Source organism: Canis lupus, chromosome 23, assembly GCF_003254725.2.
Source record: "Canis lupus dingo isolate Sandy chromosome 23, ASM325472v2, whole genome shotgun sequence".
NCBI classification, from domain to species: Eukaryota; Metazoa; Chordata; class Mammalia; order Carnivora; family Canidae; genus Canis; species Canis lupus.
In genome coordinates, this window is record NC_064265.1 from 48584277 (window position 1) to 48612184 (window position 27908).

General features: G+C 37.3%; 1 protein-coding gene across 1 annotated transcript in view; it reads right to left on the reverse strand.

The window, feature by feature from the left end:
• The window catches only part of GPR149 (G protein-coupled receptor 149), a 65410-nt gene extending 39386 nt beyond the window's left edge, over positions 1-26024 (reverse strand). Inside the window, exons 1-3 of the mRNA XM_025436152.3 lie at positions 24422-26024; positions 23295-23487; positions 17937-18394 (exon numbers count right to left, since the gene is read on the reverse strand). Of these exons, the coding sequence (XP_025291937.1) occupies positions 17937-18394; positions 23295-23487; positions 24422-25384 (1614 nt within the window). The 5' untranslated portion in view covers positions 25385-26024. The remainder of the gene's footprint in view (positions 1-17936; positions 18395-23294; positions 23488-24421) is intronic.
• Between the last annotated feature and the right edge of the window lie 1884 nt (positions 26025-27908).

Here is a 27908-nt window from a genome sequence, read left to right on the forward strand (position 1 = left end):
AACAGAACAAGATCAGACAGGCCATCATTTCACTTACCATCCTTGACTCTGTTTCACCCAACTCTGTTGACCTAACCTTGACACCAGTCCATGTGACCTGGAAGTTGGATATATAAGCACAGAACGATATCATTCATGGCACAGTCGGAGGAAGAGCAGCCTTCTTCCTGATGGATCAACCACTCTCAGGAAAAGCAGGATAGAATCACTGTTACGCTAAACACTTTACAAATATAAACATGTATTTAAATAAAGTAATGGAACCATTTGCCTTTATTAGGGCACTACCTAGTGAGTGAGAGTGGGGGTTAACATAGGAGAGTAAGAACAACAAATGGGTTTCCTCAGAGTTCCAAGAAATGGTAACCACTTGTAGCAAAATCTGGGAGAGAGTGGTTGAGCCCCACCCAGATCATGTGTTCTTTTGTCCATCATTATGGAGTACTAAGTTCACAGCAAGTACCATACAAGACTCTGGGAGACGCAAAGTTCAATTGTAAAGATGGCAAATACATAAGTACAAAAACAGAAAGGGTAGAGAGAGAGAGGTGCATTTAAAAAGGCATAGAGGAAAAAACAATCACTTATGCTAGGAGCAGAGTGCATCCAAACTTACTCAAGTCACCTGGGAAATGCTCCAAATCATTTTTGGAAATGCCCTTATCTCCTATGAGTCTTCCCTTCTAACAAGGGAAACAGTGGGTCGGCTGGGATCATCATATAGAAAAGCAAATGTTTTGTAGATGTTTCAGTGCAGACTAAAGCCTCCTGGGTTTGGGTGGGCACTAATCTTGGATTAGGAGTGGGTAGGATGGAATTTGAGTACTGAGTGTCTCTGATTTCTTCTTTATAATAACCTGATTTTGGCAGTAATGGATGCAAAGGAAAAAAAATGCACTTCAGCTATTTAAAGAAGCTTTAGAACATAGATGCTATAGAGCAGCTCCATCCAACAGAACTTTCTGTGATGATAGAAATGTTCTATGACTTCACACTCCAATGAAGTTGCCACTAGACAGAAGCTACTAGCCACATTTCAAGCCACTTAAAATGTGATACTGAGGAAATAATTTTTAAATTTTATTTAATCTTAATTTAAATTTAAGTCTAGCCATATGTGGCTAGTGGCTACATTACTGGGCAGTGCATCTTTACAGCATAGAAGACCTGATCCCAGAAAACTGAGATGGAATGGCCAATCGAGCATAACTAAATTAACAAGTATGAGTTATTTTAAAATACAATTGGGAGAAAGTTTTGGATATTATAAAGCTTAAGTCCGAGTATAAGTATTTTAAACATCCCAAGTATATAGATACGCAGTTCATTGATTAGCATTAACCAGTCAGCTGTCAGAGGCCTTATGATAGTTGTCTTCTAACTCACATTCCAACATCCCTATGATTAGATTCTGTCTACCAGTTACCATTCAAGCTGAGTCCTCCCTTCTGACTTGGTAAGAAGAGCAATTGCGGGACACCTTGGTGGCCCAGTGGTTGAGCATCTTGCCTTTGGCCCAGGCCATGATCCTGAGGTCCTGGGATCGAGTCCCACTTCGGGCTCCCCGCATGGAGCCTACTTCTCCCTCAGCCTGTGTCTCTGCCTCTCTCTGTGTCTCTCATGAATAAATAAATAAGATCTTTAAAAAAAAAAAAAGATTAATCACTTTCTTATAGATCACATGTCTGAAATAGATTGTCTTAGATGCACTAAGTCTAATTCTTATATATGAAAAATTATAATAAGGAAGAAATTTTTAAAATTTGAATATTTTAGAAGGAAAAGTGAAGGCTGGGATTCCCTGCTGTAGGAAGCTAATATAGGCCTGAAGATACTGACCTGAAAAAAGTAAATAATACCCTTAAGAGCTGACTTGTTCTTAGGATGTGAACAGAAAGCTAAGGAGGTAGATTTGGGGAAATATGTTTTTTTTTTTAGGGGGGGAATATCTTTTAAATCAACTTGTTTAATTTCTAGACCGAGACTAAAACCATCAATGCCTAAAAAAATCATATAATCTGTCAATTAAAGGTAATGTTTCCCAAACCTTCATGTATACAGCCAAAAAACCCAGATGTGCAAATTAGAAAATCATATAAAAGTAATTTCTTGATAGGAGAACACAGTTGGGGAATTCAGAATATTTATTTAATATTCAATAATAGTATGTTTCTTGACTATTTATACTTTTCCTAATTCCTTAGGCTCGGATAGGGGCGGCCACTATCAAGAATTATAAATATGCTAATACCGTGTATCTAGTTTTGAACCTAAATCTAAATACTGCTGGAGTAGTTAGGGTTTTGTAAGAGTCTGACTGGAACATTTCATTCCAAGCAAGCTTTTTTTTTTTTTTTTTTTAAATGTTGCCCAGATGAGCTTCAACTTATAAATAAAGAAATAAAGTAAAATTTTTCTTCATATCAACCTCCATTTTTTATTTGGGAATCTCTGTTTAGCATGGGATCAATATAACTATTGCCATTTTATAAATGAGTCAACTTAGACACTAAGAGATAAATTAATTGTCAAGGAATAGTAGAGATCACATGCTATTTGTTTCTATCTTTAAGAATTTATATTTTCAAGACATAGCTAAAGAAACAGTATTCTTAATTATGAATATATAAACTCAAAAATATATATAGATATATTGTTGTGACTTTTACTATAATGGGAGACTTAAAAGAGTTTGTCTATAATGAATTGATTTTATTACTTCTCTTTTGTTTGAAAGACTCCCTAAACCTAAAGGTTATTGCAACTCAGTAAAGGAGCTCTATTGAACATTATATAATTTGATGAGATGTCATATTCAGATGGTTTAAAATTCTAAATTATGCCTGAAGATGAATAAAATACCATGATTCTATAAACACAATTTCAAATAAAGCTTGATACTAATAAAAAATTTTTTAGGAATATAAATATTAAGATCAGATTTTTTATTATATATGTAAGGACTTTGTAGGTGTTAGAGATTCTTTCTCTCTTCTTTTGTCTTTTTAAGCCTTTAAGTCTTCATCAATCATTTCCACCAGGCTGGGGCAGGGAAGGAGACAGGTTTTTTTTTAAAAAAAAAAGGGAGAAAGAGGATGATTTCTTCTGTCAGTTCCTTACTTCAAAGAATATAGTTTTTAAAAAGATTATTAGATTAGATTATCTATTATTAGATATTATAGATTTAAAAAGATTATTAAACATTGAACCTGAAGATACTTTTATTTTTAAAAATGTTTTAAAGATTTTATTTATTTATTAGAGAGAGAGAGAGGGAGAGAGAGAGAGAGAGAGAGCACAAGCAGGGGGAGAGCAGAGGGAGAGGGGGAAGCAAACTCCTTGCTGAGCAGAGAGCCCAACACAGGGCTTGATCCCAGGACCCTGGGATCGTGACCTGATCTGAAGGCAGATGTTTAACTGACTGAGCCACCCAGGCGGCCCCAGCCTTGAGTTTTAAGCTTGCAATACTAGCCATATAACTTGGGTGTTTGTATCTTTTCCACTGTTTCGTATGTCCATTGGGAATGACGGGGGGAAGGAAGGAAGTGTTTATGATTTAGACGTTGCCTTTGAAATGGAAGCAAATTCAACCCCTATTGTTCAGGAAAAGTTGAGAATCAAGCTAAGAAGACCAAATGCCTAAGTCAATTCCGGGGTGAGATGCCTGGTAAAGGACAGACTCAACTCATAAATGGTAAAACAGAGAAAGAATCAGATTCTAAGAAGAGATAAAGTGAAACACACCACATAAAAGCAGGAGGGAAGGAGAGTGCAGGACAGCTGGCTTAGAGGGACTGTGTGGCTCATGTGATCAGACACAGAGTGTTACGGTTTTATGTTGAATGGAACGTGCCAGTGATATAATGAAGCTGGCTTGTATGACCCATAAAAATTTCAGGAATCTTGAGAGCCAGTTGTTTCACTTTCATCTTATTAATGTATGAGAATATGAGCCAATGTTCATATTAGAACTATATCTATCTTCAGTTGCAACTATGGGGGCTATGCAGAATTTACAATGGAGAGTAGTATCTATTTTAATATCATTTCCACAAATGTTTTACAAATGAACATTTAGTGTAATAAATATCACTTTTATCCTTGACTAGTCTTGGACTCCTTTCTCAGTACTCTGGATCTTATCTGGAACCCAAATCCCTCCTGGAACTTAACTCCATATTAGAGTAAAAAATTCCCTTAAGTGTTTTCAGAGGTGTTGGCAGCTTTCCTCTCCGTCCCAAAGATAAATGGTCCATTTGTCCCGGTAAGATTGTTAGAAGTATTTGAAGGCATGGCCTGAGGTATCTCTGTGGCACCATTAATAAGAAGTCCTTGTTCTTTGACACACTGAGCTCTCTTTATTAGAGAACAGGAAAATAATAACTGCATTACCAACACCTCAGTCACTTCCACACTTCAGTTTGAAACATAGTTGCCTTTACTGACAACCATTCATTTTGAAACAAATATTATTCTAAACAAATGATATGTAATAACTTTTGGTTTAATCATGGATTATGATGTATTTTCACTCTAGTAGTGACGAGTCTCCTATGGCATGTTTGGAAACAGGCAGGCCAGAGTTCAGTGTTGCTTCTACCTCTGTACCCCAGTATCCTCATCTATCATATAGAGAAATAACAAAACTGATATTAGGAAGATTAGGTCAGATCGTGTACATCACATATTTATTTCAGTGTATAATGCAGAACAAACACACTATATTTAATACTATTCTGCTATTCTTTCTTTCTTCTTTCATTCATTCTTTGATTCTTTCTTCCTTTCTTTCTTCCATTCAGCAGCTAACCAATTGCACGCATACTAGCTTCCAGGCACTATGCTTTATGCCGATGAGAGATAAAGCAGCTTACAAAAGAAATATCCACTCTGTCATCATGAAATTAATTCCCAACAGAAAAGTTAAATAAATGAGTATTTAATAAGTAGAGGGCCTAATATTAATGTCTTGACTGGAAACCTAGGAAAGGCTTCCCAGTGTATAAGGTATTCAAATGGAGACCTTGAAGAACAAGCAGATTTAGCCACGTCAAATGGGAAAGAACATATCCAGAAAAAGACGTGTCAGGCTCCAAAGCCTAAACACTAAAGGTGTTTCTTAATAAACCAAAATGAACAAGGGGACTTGTTTCTGGTAGTGTGCAGCAGACTTCTTTATTTGGCCTCGTCTCACTCCACATTTTTAAAACAACAGTTTAAATAAAAATATAAAGAGTGACTTATTAAATCCATGGTGATTCAGATTCGGGAACGAGAGTATAGAATTCATGTCTTAGCATCATCTGAAGGCATTTTTTGATAGCACTAGAAAAGGCTACCAAAAGTAATGGAAGAGTGGGCTAAATGGAACAAGATGAAATTGAACAGAGATAAGATATAATTGGGTCCAAAGAGTCGACTACAAATGTATAAAATGGCTAAGCAGCAGCATGAGCAAAAAGGATATAAGGGTGTTAGCTGATATTAAACACCCCCAGCAGTGCAATATGACTGCTTAATAAGCAAAGGTGATCTTAAGATGCATTAAGAGGAGAACAGTTGGCCATTGAACAATATGGGTTTGAATCACACGGGTCTACTTATATGCAGATTTTTTTTTATAAATACAGTACAGCACTATAAATGCATTGTCTCTTCCTTATGTTTTTCTCAATAATATCTTATTTTCTCTATCTTACTGTATTGTGAGAATATAGTATATAATACATATTTTGTACATATTAATACAAAGTCCATGATAATGGACTGTTTATGTTATTGGTAAGGTTTCTGGTCGATAGTAGGCTATTAAGTTTTTGGGGAGTCAAAAGTTATATATAGATTTTCAACTCTTGGGCGGTACGGGGGCTTGGCTCTCCTAGTCCCTACATTGTTCAAGGGTCAACTGATAGGTTATAGCATAAAGGAGGAAAGAACTTGAATGTTCTGTTTGATTATGGGTTTTGCAGGAAGGGCCATGGGCTCCTATAAGTGAATTTATGAGGAGAAAGGTTGAGGTAAGTAAAAACATTTAGTTAGCATGGATGAGAAAAGACAGCAATATGATGAATTGGATAACTATATTCCATTAGCTTAACAGCAAGTGGCAGAGGTACGAGAATTATTCTGGATGGTCCCAAGAGACAGAGGCAAGACATGTAAGAGGCCTAGAGCAATAGATGCTCATCAGAAACCATCCGAGCAAACTATGTTTAGTATTTTAAAATTGTGAAACATAACACACATCCAAGACAGCATAAAGGATAACTATGCAGTATAGGAGAATATAATCACTCCCTAAGATGACAAATAGAACATTTCCCGCACCCCGGTGGACCATATGTGTACTTTCTTATGTACTTTCTTTCTAAAAACAAACACTACTTAGACTTCTGTGATAATTACCTCTCAATCCTTCTTTATGGTTTTACCATTTTTGTATGTATCCTTAAATCATTTAATTTAGTTGTGTCTGCTTTTAAGCTTTATTGAATACAGAGTATATGCTCCTTTTGTTATGTTCCTTTCATATATTTGCAAAACTTCCTCACAGCTTGCATAGCTTCAGTTTTTAAAATTTCATTATTTTTTGGTTAGGGGTTGAGCCAGATATTGAGGGGCTTGAAGCTAATATTTGCTTGTCTCCTTTAAGAAAAGGAATACACAAATATTATTATTGTTAATTTTACAAAAGCATCTGTCCATATGAACACATTGCTAAATCATCTCCCAGCCTTTGAAGACATCAGGCAAACTTCTTTTGCTTTATGTAAAATACACTTCTGCACATGGTATTCTGTTGTAAAAATATTCAAAAATTTATTTATCCATTCTAATGTTGCTGGACTTTTGGTCTATCCCTAAGTATTGGGGCTGTTACAAATAGAGCTTCCAGAAACATAAACATATGTTCTAGGGTAGCACTGTCCCACAGAACTCCAATGATGGAAATGTTTTATATTTGTGTTGTCCAATACAGTAGCCACTATCCGTATTTGGATATTAAGCTCTGGAACTATGAATAGCACAACTGAGGAACTGAATTTAAATAAAAAATTGATTAAAAAAATATTTATTTGATAGAGAAAGAGAGAAAAGGGGCAGGAGAGGGAGAGAGAGAATCCCAAGCAGACTCCCCACTAAATGTGGGGCCCTAAATAGGGCTCAATCTCATGACCTGTGAGATCATAACCTAAGCCAAAATATGAGTCCTGTGCCTAACCAGCTGAGGCACCCAGGTGCCCCTATTTAATTTAAACTTAAGTAGATATATGTGGCTAGTGGCTACTGTATTGAACAGCACAATTCTAGGGGATATGCCCAAGAGTGGAATTGCTGGGGAGTGAGGCATGTATATATTTAACTCTTGTAGATGTTCCCAGACTGTTTCTCATTAACTCTTGGCATTGTCAGATGGTTTAATTTTGGCTACTCTTGTGGGTGTGTAGTGGTATCTCATTGCTATTCTAATTAAGATTTTCAGATATTAATGATGTGATATACCTTTATATATATGTGTGTAGTTATTTTGATTTTCTCTTATATGAAGTATGACTTTAAATCTTTGGTCATATACTACTGGGTTGTCTGTCATTCTCTTGTTCATTTAGTGGTGTTCTTTGTAAATTATATATTCTAAATGCAAGTTCTTTGTTGCTGATATATTTTGGAAATATCTACATACAAAGTTTTTTAAAAAAACATTACACAAATCTTGCTGCATACCAGTTAAATCAGAATGTGTGTGGGTAGGATTGGGTCAGTTTTAAAAGTTTTGAAAGTTCCACAGGTGATACTAATCTGCCAGTGTGAATAGAGAGGAGTTAGAAAGAAATGATTTGCTAACTATAAAAATTATTTCTCTAAAGCAGTTATGATAGTGCATGTATGGACTATCTCTGGAGTCAGTTAGCCTGAGTTTGCTTCTAGGCTCTGATAGACTTTTCTATGCTTCAGTATTTTCATCTGTAAAATTGTATAATAAATCTACCAGATAGTCTTTGTGAATACTAAATGAGAAATTATGTGTAAAGTGCTTAGAGCTGTGTGTGGCACATAGCAAGTGCTCAGTAAGTATTAGTTATCATCGTATTATCATCACCATCATTATCATCATCAAAAGATTAAATTACCTGCTTTACAAAGTAGCGAAAGCCAGTATCTTCTTTAATGAGAAAGCATCATAAAACTTTTACTAAATCAGAAATGAGGCAAGGATGCCTGTCTTCTCCAGTATTTAGAATTGTTCTAGAGGTATTAGCCAATACAACCAGACAAGAAAAAATAAAAAGAGGTGGATAAAAAAGAATGGATAAAAAAGCAAACTATCTCTATTTGATGACGATATGATAATATACCTAGAAAACCCTAATCAATGATTTTATTTAAACAATAAAATAATTCAGTACTGTAGCAGAAATAATATCAACAGGCAGAAATCAATATCCTTAATATATACAAACAATAACCAGTTAGAGGACATAATGGTAGAAGAACCTCATTTACAATGAAAACAAAGAAGATTGAATATTTTGGAAAAAACTTAATGAAAAGGCATAAAATATGTAGGAAGAAAGCTTTAAAATCTTTCAGGACAAAGATAGCAAGAGTAGACTAGCAAAAATGGAAAGACATACCCTGTTCTCATCTCAGATGGGAGAATTAAACATTGTAAAGATATTATCAGTTTTCTCTGAACTAATTTATAAATTTAACACAATCCTGATAAAGCTTTTTTATGGAGTTAGGCAAGTTGAAAGTGAATTACATATGAAAAAAAGCAAAAGTTCAAGAATAGCATGGAAAAATACTGAAAAGGAAAAAAAAAATACTGAGGGTAGGGGAACCAGCCCTACCAGACAATAAAACTCACTATAACAGCCTCTCCAATTAAAACAGTGAGATACTAGTGCATGAATAGATAGTGGGATGGAATAGAAGGCCCAGAAATAGACCCAAGTAGGTATAAGATAAAAATGATACCTCAAAACACTGTGGGTAATGATGGACTTATAAATAAATTACTTTTTAATGGGTAGCCATCTAGAAAAAAGACAAAATTATATTCATACCCTAGATCAAATACAAAAATAAATTCCAAATGTATCTGGAATCCAAATGTAAAAATTAAAACCATACAAGTAATAGAATAAAACATGGGCGAATTCCATTTTAAACTGGTTTTCTAACTATGACTCAAAATTCAGAAGCAAGTAAATAAAAGACTGATAATTTTTACTGTAAACAAATTTGAAAAGTATGCATTGGAAAAAAACTACCATAAACAGAAGATAACTGACAAACTTGGAAAATGCCTTTGCAATATACATCACAGACAAAGGAATAATATCCCTAATATATAACTCTTAAAAATCACAGGATAAAGGGACAAAAACCTGATAGGAAAATAAGGAAAAGATATGAACAATTTACAAAAAAATAAAGACAATAAGTCTCTTACACATATGAAAACTATTGAGACCCATTTATAATCACATAAATATAATTTAAAACAATTCTGAGGTTGCATCCTCTCAGGCTGACAGAAATTTAAAAACGTAATAATGAGGTTGTGAGGAAAAGAGCTTTCTGTTAACATATTGCTAATGGGAGTGGAAACTGGTATGACCCTTCCGGGAGAGAATTTGGCAATTCCTAACAAAACTACACTTATTTTTGACACAAAAATCCTAATCCTAGGAATTTATTCTAAGATACACCTCCAGCAATATGAAAATACAGATGCATAATGTTTACTGCAATATTTTTTAATTGCAAAATACTAGAAACATCATAAGGCCCATATAAGAGAGTGACTGAATTAACCATGGTGTATCCACAGTATGGATAATTGCACAGCTATAAAAAATGAAATATCTTTATGAACTGATACGGAGTGACTCCTATGATACACCATTTAATGGAAAAAGTAAAGTACAAAAGCCTATATGTAAAGAAGAAGGAAAAATAAGAAGTTATACATGTATCTGCTCATTTGTGCAAAAAGATATACAAGGTAGTTAAACCAAAAACAATGAGATTGATTACTTAGAGGGCACAGATAGGTAAAGGAAAGAATGGGAAAATGGGAACACGGAGGAAGGAATGAGGGAGGAAATGAGGGAGGAAAGCACATATTTAATGTAGTTCTGACTCTTAGAATCATGGTAATGTTTCACATACCCAAACATAAATAATTGAAATCAAAAAGAAAGTGGGAGGAACTCAAAACGTAATATAAAATGAAAGGAATTAAAATGAAAATAACCTAAATAAATGGGAGAGATTGTATTTTAGCCATAAACTGTAAGGTTAAACATAAAAAAAACTATACAAAATTATTATACTCTAGTCAATACTTTTTTTTTCCTCACTAGAGTGTAGGTTTACAGTTTTTAGACTACTTTATATGTATACCAGAATTGACCAAATACCTAAATACATTAGTGGAGAGTGAGAGCCAGTTGCCTCGCTGTCAGAAAAAGAAATAACAAACAAGAAAAGGGAAAGGCACGAATGAATCCTATGGTATTTGATTGGACTTGGAATTTATCAGTACAAACTCATAGTATTAAATTATTTAGACAGAGAGACTGTTATAGAAATATAGATGTGTACATGAGTATACATCTATCTGTTTCCTAGATCTGCCCAACAAAGTCTAAAAGCAAGAAACTCCAGTAGCAATGAGCATACCTAGAATCCAATGTTGGTTTCTAAATACCATTTTTCAATAAAAGAAACCAAAACTCCCTGAAAAAATAGCTGATTCTAAGGATGGGTCAGTAATAATACAAGATGAGGCTGGAATCTTTTGTACTGCTAGAAAGTAAGAAAGATGAGGATAGGACACTGGATGGATCTGGCTTCATCCTGAAAGAGCTTCCAATAGTCAATAGTAGGACAACTGGAGTAACAAAATAAGGAATAGTGAATAGTATGGCTTATAACTTCTAGATTAAAACAAAATCTTTGAGCCCAAAATGACATGAATAAGTAAGCAAACAAAGGGGAAGAGATAGCGTTTTCTTACAGGAGGATTTCAATAATAAATATAGAAGAAATGATATAGAAAAATTATCTTCATATAATCATTGCAAGCAAGATTCATCAATTAATGTTGAAAGTAGTGGACAAAAGTATACATGAAATGGAATATTTGCATAGTTTCATAATGTCATCTCCCCATAAAATACTTATAAATTATAAGGGGAAAAATAGTAGCTTTACATGGAGAAACCTGGAATATACCACCTTTACAAAAATCACCATGATAAGACATATCAACATCATGTACCTCTTGATCTGATGAGCTGGGAAGGGCAAACATCACTTCTGTGGTACTCTTGCCAAAAATGCATAATTTCAATTTAATCAATAGAAAACATAACACAATTGAAGGATATTCCAGAAACAAACTAGCCAGTAGTCTAAAAGCATCAGTCATAAAAGACAAGATTGAAGAACTGCTACGGGTTAGAAGAGACTGAGGAATCATAGCAACTGATGCACTATGAGATCTGGAATTAGATTCTGGACCAAAAAGAAGATATAAGCAAGACAACTGGCAAAATTGAAATAAGGTCTATGAATTAATTGCTAATTTCCTGATAATTACATTATTGTCAAATACCATGTTAACATTAGTGGAAGCCAAATGGAGGATATATTAAAACTCTCTGTACCCCATGATCCTCTGTTTTGTTTCTTAAATTTCACATATGCATGAGATCATATGATAATTGTCTTTCTCTGATTGACTTATTTCACTTAGTATATAATACCCTCTAGTTCCATCCATAGGGGAAGAGAGGAAAAAATAAAACAAGACAAAGCCAGAGAGGGAGACAAACCATGAGACTCTTCATCCTATGAAACAAACTAGGGGTCCCTGGAGGAAAGGAGGAAGGGGGAGGGGGTAACTGGGTGATGAACATTAAGGAGGACACATGATGTAATGAGCACTTGGTATTCTATAAGACTGATGAATCTCTGACCTCTACCTCTAAAACCAATAATACATTATATGTTCATTAATTGAACTTAAATAAAATTTTTAAATGTAAAAAAAAAGAGGAACTTTCTGTACCATTTTTGAAGCTATTTTGTAAGTCTAAAATTAGTTCACACTAAAAAGTTTAAAAAGTATAGTGACTTTCCAGGCATTTGCATTCAAGGAAGGGAAACTATTCAGTAGGAGGTTATAGAAGAGATTTGAGCCGTAACTGGGAAGCTCCAATACGTAGCCTTTTAAGGTCTCCTTAAACCATGAGGCGTTTTTGAGAATGTCAACAAAATTCTTAGTTTAAAAGGTGAATTATAAGATTCCACACAAGCTTTGATCCAATGGTAGCCCCCTTGAATTTTGAGAAAGTCAACAATTAAACTTAGCTGAGTTTTACTTCAGTTCAGCAAATGATACATGTTGTGAGGATTACAAATTTGTTATGAAATATTTGAAGTGGTTTTACAACAAAACCCCCTTAGCTTCCACTTTCAAGACTTTAAATACTTGAGAATGAATTTGCATTCATGGATGAGCTTTCAGCTGCACTGCAAACAGCCATTCTAAACTATACTAGATAATCTCAGAAAGTGCTTGAACAATTTAAAGCAGGTGGAAATTATACTCTTATGCAAAGAAAGGCATGCATATATGTATATGCATATGCATGCTTTTGCAGCCTGATCCTGTTTTTGTCAAAAATAAAAATATATGCATGGGGAAGAGCCTGAAGTTTTATATGATAAAATGTAAACAGTAGTTAACTTCGGGTGGTTGGAATTGGGTGTTTTTTTCTTTGCTTATCAGCAATTTCTAAATTTCCTACAATAATTATATTACTTTGTCATTACAAAACAATAAAGGTTATAAATGTTTTTTTTTTTTTTAAGAAAGCAATGTAACAGTGAGTAATGGACTAACTGCTCTAACAAATGGATGTAGCTAAATATAAACTATCTATACTCCAGAGAATTATTTGTGTTACTTGAGGCTACAAATAGAAGGTGATAAGTGAATTTTTCTCCTTTGGTCACTTCAGTTAAAAATGTGAAAAACTACTCAGAGAACAGGTTTAAGCATTTGCAGTTATTAAGTTAACAGTGTCACAGGAAACACTAATATTTTTTATGCCTGATTTAATTTTTTAATTTTTTTTTTTTAATGAAAAGAGAAAATGGGAATGCCTGGGTGCCTCAGTGCCTCAGACGCCTAAGCGCCTGTTCTCGGCTTGGGGCCTGATCCTGGAGTCTCGGGATCGAGTCCCTCATTGGGCTCCCTACATGGAGCCTGCTTCTCCCTCTGCCTGTGTCTCTGCCTCTCTCTCTCTCTCTCTGTGTCTCTCATGAATGAATAAATACTTTAAAAAAAGAGAAAAGAGAAGATGCACTGTTTTTAGGAGAGGTAGGCCCCTCACTTATCCAGATACCACTTTCTGTGGTTTCAGTTACCTGCAGTCAACCACAGTCCAAAAGCAGATAATCCTTCTGAGATACCATCAGAAGGTTAGTGGTAGCCTAACGCTGCATCACAAAGCCTATGTCACTCAACTCACTTCATCTCATCATGTCGCATTTCATCATCTCACATCATCACAGGAAGATATTTTGAAATTGAGAGTGACCAAATTCTTATAACTTTGATTACAATATATTATTGTAATTTTTCTATTTTTGGTTATTATTAATCTCTTACTGTGCCTAACTGATAAATTAGACTGTATCTAGGTATGTTTGTATAGGAAAAAATATAGTATTTGTAGAGTTCAGTGCTATCTGCAGTTTCAGGCAACCACTGGGGGTCTTGGAACACATTGCCCACAGATAGAGGGACCCTACTGTATTGGAGTATTTTCTTCCAGTCTTATTTTACTTTATGAGGCATATAGTAAATGGAAAGAATTGATTTTGCCCTTCCCTTTAAACTAGTATTTATCTCCTAGTGATTGGATGCTAATGCAGCTGCTTAAATTTTGATGTTCATTTGAACCAACGGGGGCAGGGGGATTCTGATTCTGTAGGTCTGGGTTGGGACTTTTTATTTTTACCAGAATCAGCTAGGGTTTTGTCAGAAATGCAGAATCTTGGAACCCATCTCAGATTTACTCAGTCATGATCTATATTTTAACAAGATCTCCATTTGACTTATTTGCACATTAAAATTTGAGAAGCTCTAATTTAAAGAACCCAGAATAATCTAGTTTGACTTGGTTTCCACAGTTCTTTATGAAAATTATTTAAAGAAATAATAATATTTAAAAGTTATAGGAACCAAAGTTGCTGTGTCACTCTGATAGAAAACACAACTTTGATTTGTAAAACTATTTTTAGATAGTTAAAACATTTTCCTTAACATGAGAGTAAAATTTCTTTGATGCTCAGGTGACTTTAAAGTTAGTTCTTGTTTGTTTATCCATCCTTATGCTAAGTGGTTTGTGTAGCTAATTCAAATGTAATCACTTCCCCCTGCTTGGCCTCTCATTTGAGAATGATTGTTACAGACTCTATTTTCCTGTATTTTCCTGGCATAGTGGATGACTATTCATCTTTCAGATGCTTTGATGAATGGATTAAAAAGGGGATGGAGTGACATAGTTACAGCACATCTTTGTTTCTGATTTTTTATAATAAAAGAGTTTCTAGAGCTTTAAGACAACATATTAAAAGAAAAGAAAATGGCTTTTCTTGATGGGCTTTGTTTTAGAAGAGAAAATTAGAGTGATTACCCACAAGCCACCAAATTATTTCATATGCCAAATGTCCTTTATTCACAGATGAAAAAAAACTTTTAGGTTCTGGAAAATAACTGTTTCTTTTCAGGAACAGTCAAATCATGGCTACCAGAGTAAAACTTTGTAACTGAAGAGCTCTGACATTTCTAACTATTTTTTAATGAATACATTTTTTAAGATTTTATTTATTAATTCATGAGAGACACACAGAGAGAGAGGCAGAGACACAGGCAGAGGGGGAAGCAGACTCCATGCAGGGAGCCCAACGTGGGACTCGATTCCAGGACCCCAGGATCACACCCTGGGCTGAAGCCAGCGCCAAACCACTGAGCCACCTGGGCTGTCCTGTAATGAACATTTTAATAGCAAACTTCTTGGGACTCTACCTACTAGGGATCCAAAAAGAAGTAATTGTATGGTTAAATTTAACACTGAATTTTAGTTTTACAAGCACTTCCCACTCTGATACATTTTAGTAGATCACAATTAAACCTGCTGAAGCCATTCTACTACTGCCATCTTCTTTACACCTTAACCTTACCTAATGCTTTCACTCCTTCCAGGATTTTCAACAAAATACAATGAGAATTCGTTTACTAACATAAACTCTAATAAAAAATTAAGCAACATGTATTGTCAAAAGAAAATAAGGATCAAAAAAAAAAAAAGAAAATAAGGATCACTAAATAGATTTTAAATCAAACTTGCTTTTTTTAAGCCTAAGAACAAAGAACACACTATAAATTGTACAACAATTAAATACAAACTGATAGATTGAGCCTAAATATTTAAAGTACAGCCATGGGAAATCAAAAGAGATAGTATTTTTATAAACTTACTGCAGTGTCTACTGCAGTGTAATGTACCACTTTAAGATACATAGAGCAGAGAAGTTGGAGGAAAAGGATGATGACATGAAAGTGCTAAGTCACCGTCTACTCCCATGAAGTATCTGCTGGTGAAGAATAGGTGGCCGGTTAAAACCTGTCTTTGGTCATGGAAAAGTTATCAGAAGCTTTTAAGCCCTAAATGTATTTGGGTTACATGTTAACCTTAAAGTCCAGAGGCAGTTTTGCCAAAGGCAAGTCATGTCAATAACATCAGCCTATAATTTAAGGATTTCTTACTGCTGCTTGAAAATTTATTATAGTATTTCATTTAATTTCAGTCCCCAAAATATAGATTTTTATCTTTCCTGAATTTTCTCTATTTTATCACCAATCATTTTTTTTATAACCACCATTTTAGGTCAGTTTTCTGAACTACTTGTTCTTTGCAGATGTTAAAATATTAATACTTCAGCAAATCGTTATAGTTGAAAGGTGTCGATTGATACTTGATCTGGTTTGATCAAAATTTAGTTCTTTCTATATATCATTTATTTTTTTTATTTATAGAGGTTTGTGGGTAAGTTGTATTTCATTATGCTCAAGGTACAGTATATTATTGTGTAAAGTGTCTGATCCTTTCACAAGTTTCTAGGGTAGTTAATTGATTATACTCTCCAAACTATAATCAATACTTTTAAATGAGGACTATATTTCTGATATTTTAATAATAATCCCCAATGTTTTAACAAAATACATTAAAAAATGGAGTCATTTAAAGTAATGTCGAGTGGGGAAAAAACCAAATCCCAGAAGATTAGGTACAGTATGATGCCATCTTTAGAAAGCTCAAAATAAGCAAAACTAAATAATATGCTGTGTTAGAAATGCATTCACTTGTGATAAAACAATAAAATAAAAAAGCATGAGCAAGATTCAGGATAACCGTAATCCCTAAGGGGTAAGCATGGGGATGGGATAGAGGAGTAGCACACCAAGGTAGTTGCAAGTTATTGGTGTGTGTACATCATGGACACACACACACAAAACATTTCATCATGAGTATTACTTAACAATTCTTAAGTGCAAGAAAACCAGGAGGTTTATATTATTCAGGAACAAATTGATAATGAGACTGTAAGGATTTTCCTCTTAGCTGGGGTACCATTTTGTTCTAAAAATACTGAGCATTGTGTCCAGTCAATAATACATTTTCATATTATCTTGTAATTTGTGGCAAATATTTAGTGATGTTTTTCTGAAATACCTAATCACTAAATTGTATGAATAATTATTTTTAATAATATATTTTGTATATTTTGTTTTATTGTCCAACTTACTTTTTAAACGATATTAAGAGTAGGACTAGTAGCTTTAATTATCACTGAGAATAAAGGAAATCTCAGAGTACTCTGCCCATATTCATACTTGGTGTTATATGGTCATATTTTGGTCAATAAATGTAGTATTCTTTGCACATATTTTTGGAATTATGACTTTGATTTGACAAGTGGACTTTGATTTCAATTGAATCTGGCAGAAAACAGCTCATCTTTCTAGTAAATCAGTGGTGTGGGAAGCCAAAGCAATTTTAATTACCAGATATGAGATTTTGGAGTAAAGAACAATCTCATATCAATATTACACTACAGTTTCAATAAAATAAGAAGTATCTCTCATCATTCTAGGCAGGCTGAAACCTAGGAGAAAATGGGATGAAATTAAGGTGCAAATTCTTTTCAGTTTTATAAAACATAAAGCCATTCTTCTATCCTTAAAGGGATAGGACATTTAGCAGAGCTTGCAAGGGCTCACTTGGATATATTCTGGAACAGATCTTTATTTTTTTCCCCCTGTTGAATACTGGAGGGACTAGTTCTAGCAAGACTAATAGGCAAGCTATCTAGTATAGTTGCAGCAGGACTACCCTCCTCACCACTAGCTGTATAAATATTTTCCTTTATGGTAAAAAAGAAAACTTCCCTTGGGCACTTGTGAAATACTTTTTTTTGGGTGGAAGAGGGAAAAATAAAGCATGCAAGTTAACTAACTTGAAACAAGTTCTGAGAGGCTAGTCTGAATTTTGACAGATTACTTGAGGTTAAACTAGAAAGCTCTAACCTTCTCAAGAGCCTGGTTAGCTCTGCCAATCCCAAAATATACAGATTTTGACTGGAAATGTAGAACTTAAAAAATTTAAAAGTCCCTCCAAAGAATACCTTGAAATAAAATTTAATATTATGGAACTTAAAGCAAGTGAAATTAACCTTAGACTTGATTGAATGAAATAAACAACTGATCATTGTTTTTTTTTTTTTCATGCCTATCGTATTTGGTCTCATTTTTAATTTGACAGAAAGAACAGCCTTTACTGTACCTGACGAGGAGTTCTTTCTGACTTACTCCTACACCATTCCCAGTCTGAAAGGTCTGGTTTCTGACTCTCCTCATGAGAAAGTCTTCTTTCTGGCCCTTCCAGAAAGGTGGTTTCTTCATAGTTAGCATCATGTCCCGTTTTTTCAGAAAGCAATGGATCAACGCTCTTCTCACCGTGGCAATCCTGCTCAGCCTCGGTCATGTCAGTATTGGTACATTTGTTGATCCCTTTTAGTATGGAGCTGTCCCGGGAGGGTGCAGTGCTGATTTCCACTTTTATGGCATTGAAGATGCTGTGAGTGTCTCTCTGAGAGTCTTTTGCAGTTTTGCATTCAGAATTCATGAGATTGTGATAGGATACAGAATTTTCATCATCATCATAGTAATCTTCATGTGCTATTTTATAAATCCCATAACTCCGTTGGAATGATAGATTGAATTCAAAGCCTCTCCTCTTGGCTACGTAAAAGCAAAAGGAAAGTCCCGTGGTTAGGAAGGTAGCTATAAACAATAATTGGGTGTACATAGTGAATAAGAATAAGAAAGTGCATCCAAACTGATTACTATGAATTTAAAAACTACCTTCATTTCCTGCCAATTATGCAAAGTAATTAAATCTTATAAATCCAAGGTGTCATCACTCTGGGCCTAAATTTTCTCACTTGCACAATGACGGGCTTAAAATATTTACAATTCCAAGAATGCTGCAGTTTTCAGAGAAGTTTTAATGAACAATAATTTAACCATAAATTAGGAAATTCTCACATATATTTAGTTTTAACTTTCTCAGTTTACCAATTATCTATATATTTCTTTATTTGGTGATAAAAGATATTGTTTATAAACTACTTTGTTGGAAATTGTTGAGGTCTTAATATTATATAAGTTATTCAGCTGACAATATCACCAACAGAAATGACTGTGTTAAATATTTTGATGTATGACACTTCCATTTATATGTTTATAAATGCATACATTAAAAATTAGAAAATGCCACAATATGGTTTTTAAACTTTTTAAAATAGCATATGTATTTCTGATACAAATAAATTTGTAATAAGTTGTAAAAAATAATGAATAGATTTATATTTTTGTGATCTAAAGCACTTTACAGCATGTCTCTAAACCTGATTAATACAAGGTGAATTTAGCAGGAGTGCATAAAACTCTTTATGGTTTAAACCAAGCGAAATGTAATGCTATTCTAGTAAAGTACTACTAGTTAGTAGATATGGTACAAATTCTTAGTAGAATAACAAGTGAGAATGTGACAGAAAATGACACAATTTTTATGTGTGAATGTAATAAAATATTGGATCATTTTATGTATTAAGGTGGTAGACAAAATGCAATTTAATGTTTTGGTTTTCATCTTTCAAAATATGGCTCATTTCAAAGTATTTTTCTTCTTAGATAGCTGTCATATACCAGACATTTAGCTATCCTTGGTGGAAAAATCTATGAAAAACTATAAAATTCTATGGGAACAACAGAAAAAATTTGATTCATTTTACAATATATCCTAGTGCCATTCACATGCTGATTCTATTACTAAAATTTTCCCACTACTGAAGATTTACAAAGCAATTCCACTAAGTGATAATAGAACTTAGAGGTAGCATTCATTATTTGAGTGTTTAAAACATTCATTGTTTGAGCCACAACACAAACAAGAATTTCTGTCCAAAGAAAATGGAAAAGTAGAAACATAGTTAATATTTTAAAATATACTTTTATGTATAGTTCTACTTACTTTTTTTTCTACTAATATGTCCAGTAAAATTAAATTGGGATTTTTAACTTACTTCAACAGTGTGAAAGTTGAAGGAACTAAAAGGATGTATTAATTATGGATGGGTTTCCCTTTTCTCTAAAAAAGATACAAAGTGGCAAATCGTCAATTCAAAGACAGTAGGCAAACAAAAACACATAAATCCCACCTTTAACATATAACAATAAAATTGATGTTTCCAACTATGTACCTTATTAGCTGTATGTTATAATTATGAAATATGTAAAGCAAAAGTGAGTAATGTTTTCGAAGTAGTGTGCATACTGTCAATGGGGAATCTCCATGTCATGAAGTGGAAGAGGTAGTTTGAGTTAGGCTCTGAGGGGGGAGCGCAATTATGACATGCAGAAGCAGGAAACTCCAGGGCTAAGTTATGCACATGGGTCTTGTCGTTTAATGGGCAACAACCCTACATAAGAAAAGGCTTATTGATTCTGTTTTACGGTTGAGAAAACTGAGGCTGGTAGAAGAAACCTACTTAAGATTACTTAACTGGTAAAGGGTTTTGAATTTAAAAGCCAACTGATTCTAGAATTGGAGTTACCAACCTGTATGTGAAATTGTTTTACTGCTAATTAGACGCATGGGAGAACTAAAGGTAAATTTCTGACTAAGGTAATTAATGGAGATAATAGGTCATAACAGTGTAACAGTTGACAATGTTTGACTAATAACTTACCAGAAACTTAAGGACTGTCAGAACACAATCAGGATCTTTTGAAGTCTATACTATACTATACTTTTAAAAAAAATGTAATCTTGTATTTGTTCTGAAGGCTAAACCCTGGACCAAACATGAATCAGCTTTAGTCTTTTGCTTTTAACCATATCTTGCTAATTGCATTTTTAGACATAAGTAATTATATCAGCTTACAAAAATAAATAATTCTTCAGAATGATACCTAGCAGACACTTTGATTTTGTTTAAAATAAAATAAAGACTGAATACCTGTTTAACTGTTTAATTAAAAAAGGAAACAGCATTTCATGTAAACAAAATGATTGTGAAAGCCACATCTATCCCATATGTCTTCCACCTGAGACCTCTGTGTTAAAATCATTTTTTTAACACCTTTGTTTTGAGACATTAGTAATACAGGCTTATGTTAGAAACAGGAGAGAATTATTAATCTGCAAAGTATTTCCCATTACTGACATGCATTTTCTTTTGATTGCATGTCTCTCCATTTCCATTCACTAAAGCTGAAATGTAGAATTATATTTACAATTTCTGTAAATGTAAATATTTACATTCTGCAAAATGAACCTATAGCAGATATTAATTAGGAAGCTTCCTTGCTTCTGGAGTTCACTGACAAAGAATGTAAAAGGGGGAATCTTAGTTTGTTAAGGAGAAAGAGCTGAAATGTAAAACTGGAGCCATATTCCCAAAGAATCAAGGCATTTGGTTAGGCACTTGCCTATTTGAGGATGATCATTTTTGGGATTTTGCAATTTTGTTCTCGTGTCATCCTAGCAATAGGAAAATATATGATGGGTTCTCAGACAATGAAAACATATCATTCTTGTTCTCAGAATTTCCCTGTGGGGAGACCTGGGATCATAAAAGAGAATGGAACCATTTGGACCACAGGCATTTTAGAGTAATGTTTCTCACAATGTTCGATTCTTAAAGCTATGTGTCTTTGTATAAACCTACACGTTTCAGGGAATTTATTCCTTGAAATTTTAAACAGAAATAAGAGGGATGGTAAATTTGGAGGAAGATATTATTTTGCTCTTGAAAAGGCATGGTTTTATTTTCAAACATCGTATATTAATGTAATGATTGATTGTTCCAGCCTGCCGTAGGCTCTTCTGTCTTGTGCAGTACAAGATTGAATTACTTCCTAGGCCATTTGCGGTGATAGGTCTCTTGCGTTGTTTTGTTTTCAGCTCTGATATAGGTGTCCCTTACTTCTTAAAATGACTCCCTATGTCACTTCCCTAAGACTTTTCATTTTCTCTGACATTGGACTTTCATCGTCTCTCTCACAACTTTAAATACTATAAGACAATGCTGGTTCACTAATGTAGTAGTCAAATGTTAACATTTGATAGAATGTTAGAACTTCCAGGCTTGTAAATGATTTTTATGTATGTTCGATGGGGCTCAATGGGATTTATTACTAATTTTCTGTGTCACTGTTGCTCCAGATATTAATCTCCAGAATCACATACTTGTTATATAAGTTCCATAGTTATTTTATTTTAAAGACCTAGATGAATTTGGCAACTATTAATAAAAAAAAAAAAGCTTTACAGTGTCCTTAAAACTAAAGAAATCTTCTGGTCACTTGAAAAGTTATCTAGACATATTACATTTTAAATGTAACCAATACATGGAAAATGACCAGTTCATGATTAATTGATGTTTATAAAATAACCCTGTTGTAGAATTGATTGCAGAATATACTTTAATATTCTCCACTTTCTGTATCTCTGAAATAGTCTGAGATGAACTATTTTGTTTACCTTTCTTTTCTCTCTGTTAAAGAGTGATATATTTGCTTATTCTGACCAAAGGATAATAAATGGAACAGTAATTCAGCAAACATTCATGCATTTTTAGGTTTATTAAATGGTAGACCATCCTATCTTTTGTCTAGAATGACAAACGAATATCCTTTTTCTTCCTGGCACAGTCAAAATAAAGGGTCATTCCTCAACTGTTCCTGCCTCAGTATGAGAACTTCACACTCTAGAGAGTTTCATAATTGACCCCACTCCCATTCTACGTATACTCTTTAGAACATAATTTTTGTTGTTGTTTTTGTTGTTTGTTTGTAATTAGCATGGCTATATTCATACATGAACATACATAGACAAATCTGTCACATTTTCCCTTCTTGAAACTGAGAATTTTTTTGTGTTTTCTGAAAGCAGAGCCATACACTTACAAAAGTTACTTTCTTTTTGTCTTTTTTTTTTCTTCAGATTTTAAGTAATCTCTCTACCCTCCATGTGGGGCTCATATTCAAGATCCTGAGATCAAGAGTCATGTGCTCTACCAACTGGGCCAGCCAGATGCCCTTTAAAATTTTTGAACTGTTTTGAGGCACTCTCCTTTGAAAACTTTCTAAAAACCCTGGAAGAATACGAGAAGGAAAAGAATAAAAATTCTGTACCATTAAAAAATAATAATGGGCTGTCAGATAATGTGTTTTTAACACCTCAAAGAGTTAATCTCTTTTCAGATGCAGGCTTCTCATATGTAGACTTGGGAAAGGAATCTATTTTCTTCTCTGGGCTAAGAACTAAGGTGGATGGATATGACTCCTAAGGGCCTTGTTGACTTCATGCTGTGCTGAATAAATTCTTTCTTTTCTTCCCCCAAAATAATTATTCGATGTCCTAGCACTTTACAGAGTTGTTTTAAACCTGCCTCCTTTAAAACTTATCTCCGCACTGTGCTAAGAATTGTTTCACATTATAATTTCTTGACTTTACCATTTCCATCTGTCCTTGGATTCGTCATTCACTACTCAGACAACTTCTCAACAGCCCACTTTTCTGTGTTTGACTGTATGCTTATTGCTCCCAACCTCCACACTGTCAAGGACTTACTTTTTTCCCCATCCGATGCCACTGTATAGGCGTCCTGCTTACAGTTGATGATGCAGCCACAGGGCAAGTGGGTCCAGCGTTTGGACAAGACAAACACTGGGGTTACAGTGGTGGCCAGCAGGGTTAGTAGAAAGCTGAGCGTCTCGAAGGGAGGGCTCTGAAACCCCAGCACGTGCTGAACCATCATGTGAATCTGCAAAGGCAAAGAGCTTCAGACCTATCCCAGGATAAAATTTTCCACTTTGCCAAGTCTTTCCCCCAAGCATGCTGCCCCAGCCCTCTTCTCCAGGCTCCCTTCCTGCTTGAGAGCCAGAAGCTCTGTTTTGGTGGTGGACCACTGGGATCCCTTGGGATGAGGCCGGATGATTTAGACCACAGGATGGTTTCTGCCCTCTGGGTGCCAGGTCTGTGCCCCCTGCTGCCTCAGGTCTCTTCAGGGAAGCACACTTTACAATGCTGGGGACACTACGAGGAAAAGAGGCAGACGAACTGGACACCTGCACCCGGTCCTCCAGATGGCCTTTGTCACATCCCTGGGCCCTCACCTCCCCCCTCCCCGTCCCCAGCCTGCTTGTCACAGCAGGGCGCCACCTCCCCACACCAATACTGGGCTCCCTCCTGAAGGCTTGAACAGAAACCCCTGTTTGGTCCCTGTCTTCTGTTTCTACTTCAGATCACGCCTCTCCAATCTCTCCCCCTTGCTGAGGATGGGCGGCGTCCTTACTCGGCAGGAATGGAGTGGAGAAAAAGGCAGGACCGGGGTGGGTGGGGAACGACTTTTACTACCTCCCTTCTTTTCTGAATATTCCCAGCTATTGCCAGAAGAGAGGAGAACACCCCCGGCCACCACCGGGATGGATGGGGGGAAGACTGTGTCCCGCGCCCCGAAGCGCTCCCTGCCTCCCCCCCCCACCACCACCACCACGACCCCTCCCCAGTTTGGAAGCGAGAAGCCTTAGGCGCAAGGAGGAGCTGCCTTCCTGCAGGTGCGTCTCCAAGGGCGAGCGAGCGAGCCGCAGGTGCAAGCGGACGGGGCTGCGCGCCTCGTGGGCCTCTCGCGTCCCGGGCCCGGCCCGACCCGCTGCCCCGGCGCACGCCCCCGCGCGCCGCAGCGGCTGCACCTTTACCATCATGGGCAGCCAGAGGAGGGCTTTGGTCAGCGCTAGGATCAGGGAGAAGCGCTTCTGCGCCACGCTCGCGGGGAAGCTCCCGGCGCCGCAGGGGGCCCCCCGGCTCGCGCGCCCGCAGGCTCCGGGCAGCGGCCCCCGCCCCGGCCGTGCCCCCGGCGCCGCGTGGGGGCCCTGGGAGCGCGCCCCGGGGCGCCGCGGCGCCGAGCCCGCAGCATCCTCCGCGCACCGGCCCGGAGGGGTCCCGGGCGTGGAGGCTCCGCGGGAGATGTGCTGGTAGCTGGCGTGCAGCCGGGGCGGCTCCTCCGAGCACAGCAGCTGGTGGGTGAGCGGCACCGAGAGGCCGGCGAGCAGTGCGAAGGCCGAAGTGTACACGACGAAGAGCAGCAGCACGTAGGAGCTGGAGCAGTCGGCCCCGCAGCCCCAGGGCGTGCGCACGAAGGCGCCCCAGCCGCACAGCGGGAGCGCGGACAGCCCCAGGCTGGCGGCCCACACCGTCAGCACCACGGCCAGCACCTGGCCGCACCTGCGGGAGGCCGCCCCGCCCCCCGCCGCCCCGTGCACCGAGTAGAAGTTGTAGGACACCAGGAGCGTCGCCTTCAAGTTGCTCGAGAGGCCCTGGCACAGGTACAGCAGGGCAGAGGTGGCACACAGAGGCCGAGAGTACGCAGGGACCTCGCTCGGCCACTGCAAGACCATGAAGATGGTCACCGACAGGACGCCCAGGAGGTCGTCCCCGGACCAGGAAGCCACAAGCATGGACACGACCGTCCGGGTCTGCATCCTCAGCAGGGACACCAGCGAGTAGATGCTGCCCGCCAGGGCCGCGAGAGTCATTAGGCATGTCAGGCAGAAGAGATAGATATTCAGAGTCCCTGGCAGACTTAAAAGGTCCGTCGAATCACCACCTCCTTTCCACAGGCTAGAGTCGTTTGCTGACAAGTTACTGGAAGATCCAGACATTGTCTTGGGCTAATAGTCAATCCCCCCTTTCAGCGGGTCTGTGACTATTGTCAGAAGAAAGCATGATTGTCCGTTGCAAATCAGATCTCATTCTCCCCTACCAAGTTCCCCTCTAGATGTTGCCCCGTCAGTCCAGCAGAAAATGATCACGCGTGTCTCCTTTAGATCAGACTCAACCCGTATTTAAAAAACTGAGTTCCGTGTAAAGCATTCAGCAAGAAACTTTTCGACACTCCGATTAAAAACAAGCAAGCCAGAAACTTGCTCCCGAAACCATTAAGTTTCTGGCATAAAAGGAAAAAACACAAAAACAAAACAAAAAACAACAACAACAAAAAAACCTCCTCGGGTAGACTGAAAAACAATGATGTCTGGCTCCTTTTGTGTCCTTCTTATGGAGCAAAGCAGCTTGTAGCTTGAGGTAATCAAACTCTATTCACTTTTTTAAGAGCAGGAAGGCGATGCATTTGGTTCCAGAGCTGGATTCAAAGGCTGGGAGATTATCAGGTAGGTTTCAGCTTTGCAGGTTCAGAGAGAGACACGTGCAAAAAGGAGAGAGACAGAGAGAGAGAGAGAGAGAGAGACTGAGACTGAGCACAGCTCCCCGTCAAACCGCTGTGTTCTTCAATCAGCCTGTGATCCTCGGAGCTGCAGGAAGGAGGAGTCAACTCCAAGCAGGAGAGAAGCAGGAACAAAAGGGAGGGGAGTTCAGTGTATGAGCAAAATGATGTACATCTTCTCAGCCTGCCTCATGCAAGGCAAGAAACAATGTCCTTGCTGAGCCTTCCTTTGTGGTTTTGACATATAAAACTAGCCCAGATACTTGCTCAGACTTGATGTGAATGACAAATACCATCTTTGAGAGGTCCAAGCTACTACGCTAAGAGATTTTCATTTTATTCTTATCTAGACCTCTCTGATTCATAATGCTTCAGAGGAAGAATAGCCTCAGAGCCAGTTTTAAAAGAATAGAATGTACCAGCTTTGTTTTTTTAAAAATATATATATTATACTTAATGTCACAATGGTCTTCATTACACTAAAGGAATTTTTGCAGAATCTTCGGGCAGAGCCATCCATACTAGCTTCAGGCATGTAACTATTTTCTATCAATGTCGTCCGGTAAGCAAGCTGCCATTTGAATAACTCATGTTTTCTAGCTGATAAAGTCCGATGACTGTGTGTAGGGTGTAAAGGCCGATGACCCCACAAAAGCATTTTTGACCAGAGTATTTGCAGTGGGGCATACAGTAACTGCATCTCTGACCTCACCAAAAACTTGTCAGCTTTGCAAGATGAGTGACTTAGCAAAGAAGTTGCAGCAACAGTGGTTCTGTTAGCGGAGTCGGGTATTTGAGCCCGACCACTGAAAGGAGGCCAGACCCAAAACCAAAGGCAGAGGAGAGGCTTAATTGGGGCCACAGCTTCAGCTGAAGGGTGACACACCATCAATCTAGCCTCCCCGAGGTCCTAGAGAGGCCCTTATATAGAAAGTCCCCTCTCAAGTAGTGTCCCCAACCAATATACTAAGGAGGGAAAGGAAGAAAAATAAGGGCCTCCTCCCGATTGGTTGGAGGAGACTCATCCCGATTGGTTGATACTGGCAGGCAACTCAGACAGCTAGTCAGTGTTTTTTGGAGCCTGGGGCGGGGAGGGAGGCTCTGTTTTTAAATCTGGCTTGGATGCGGATCCGCATCCCAGTTTTGCTCTCTAAGAGAAACAGTTTAACAACAATAGCCAACAGAAAGCGCCCCAAGTGCATAATGCTTTTCCCTTAGGGCTTGATCCCCAACTGTCTCAGTTCAGGTCAGGGATCTCCCTGAACGCTTTAGGGTAGCATTCCTCCTTGGCTGGCCTGGAGAGCTGAGGGTTCCCCACCCCTCACTCACCCCCACCCTCCCTGTACAGAGCTGGGGTCCGAAGGAAAGCAGGGAAGGAGAAGCTGATATGGTAATGACCTAAGTGGATGGACGTGGTGATAGAACTCTGATCATTCCTTTTATTTTAGAGGTAACTGGAGCTATGAATTAAACCTGAATCTGCTCATGTGGGAAGTGACGGTGTTCGCCGTTGCCCCCCAGACCCTCAGTAAACACAGTAGGCACTTTGCTTACCTTCACATGTTGTTTTATGTCCCCTTCTCTCGGCAAACAGAAACAAAACCCGCCTGTTGCAGCTAGCTGAGCACTCCAGTCCTCCCTACTGATATGTTATAGGCCCTGCAGTGCAGGTCTTGCAGTTAGAAGAGTCTGGGGATAACTTCATGTTAAAATAACGTGGCTTCAGAAAGCACAAAATGATAAGCAGGACTTTTCTTTTTAAAATCCTTTTCAAAGTTCTGCATATGCTCTTCTGTGTCTTTTTCTGAGACCTATTCCTCCCTCCTGTCAGCAAAAATACTACTTTCTTTTTTTTTTAAAGATTTTATTATTTATTCATGATAATACACAGAGAGGAGACAGAGAGAAAGAGGCAGAGGCACAGGCAGAGGGAGAAGCAGGCTCCATGCAGGGAGTCCGACGTG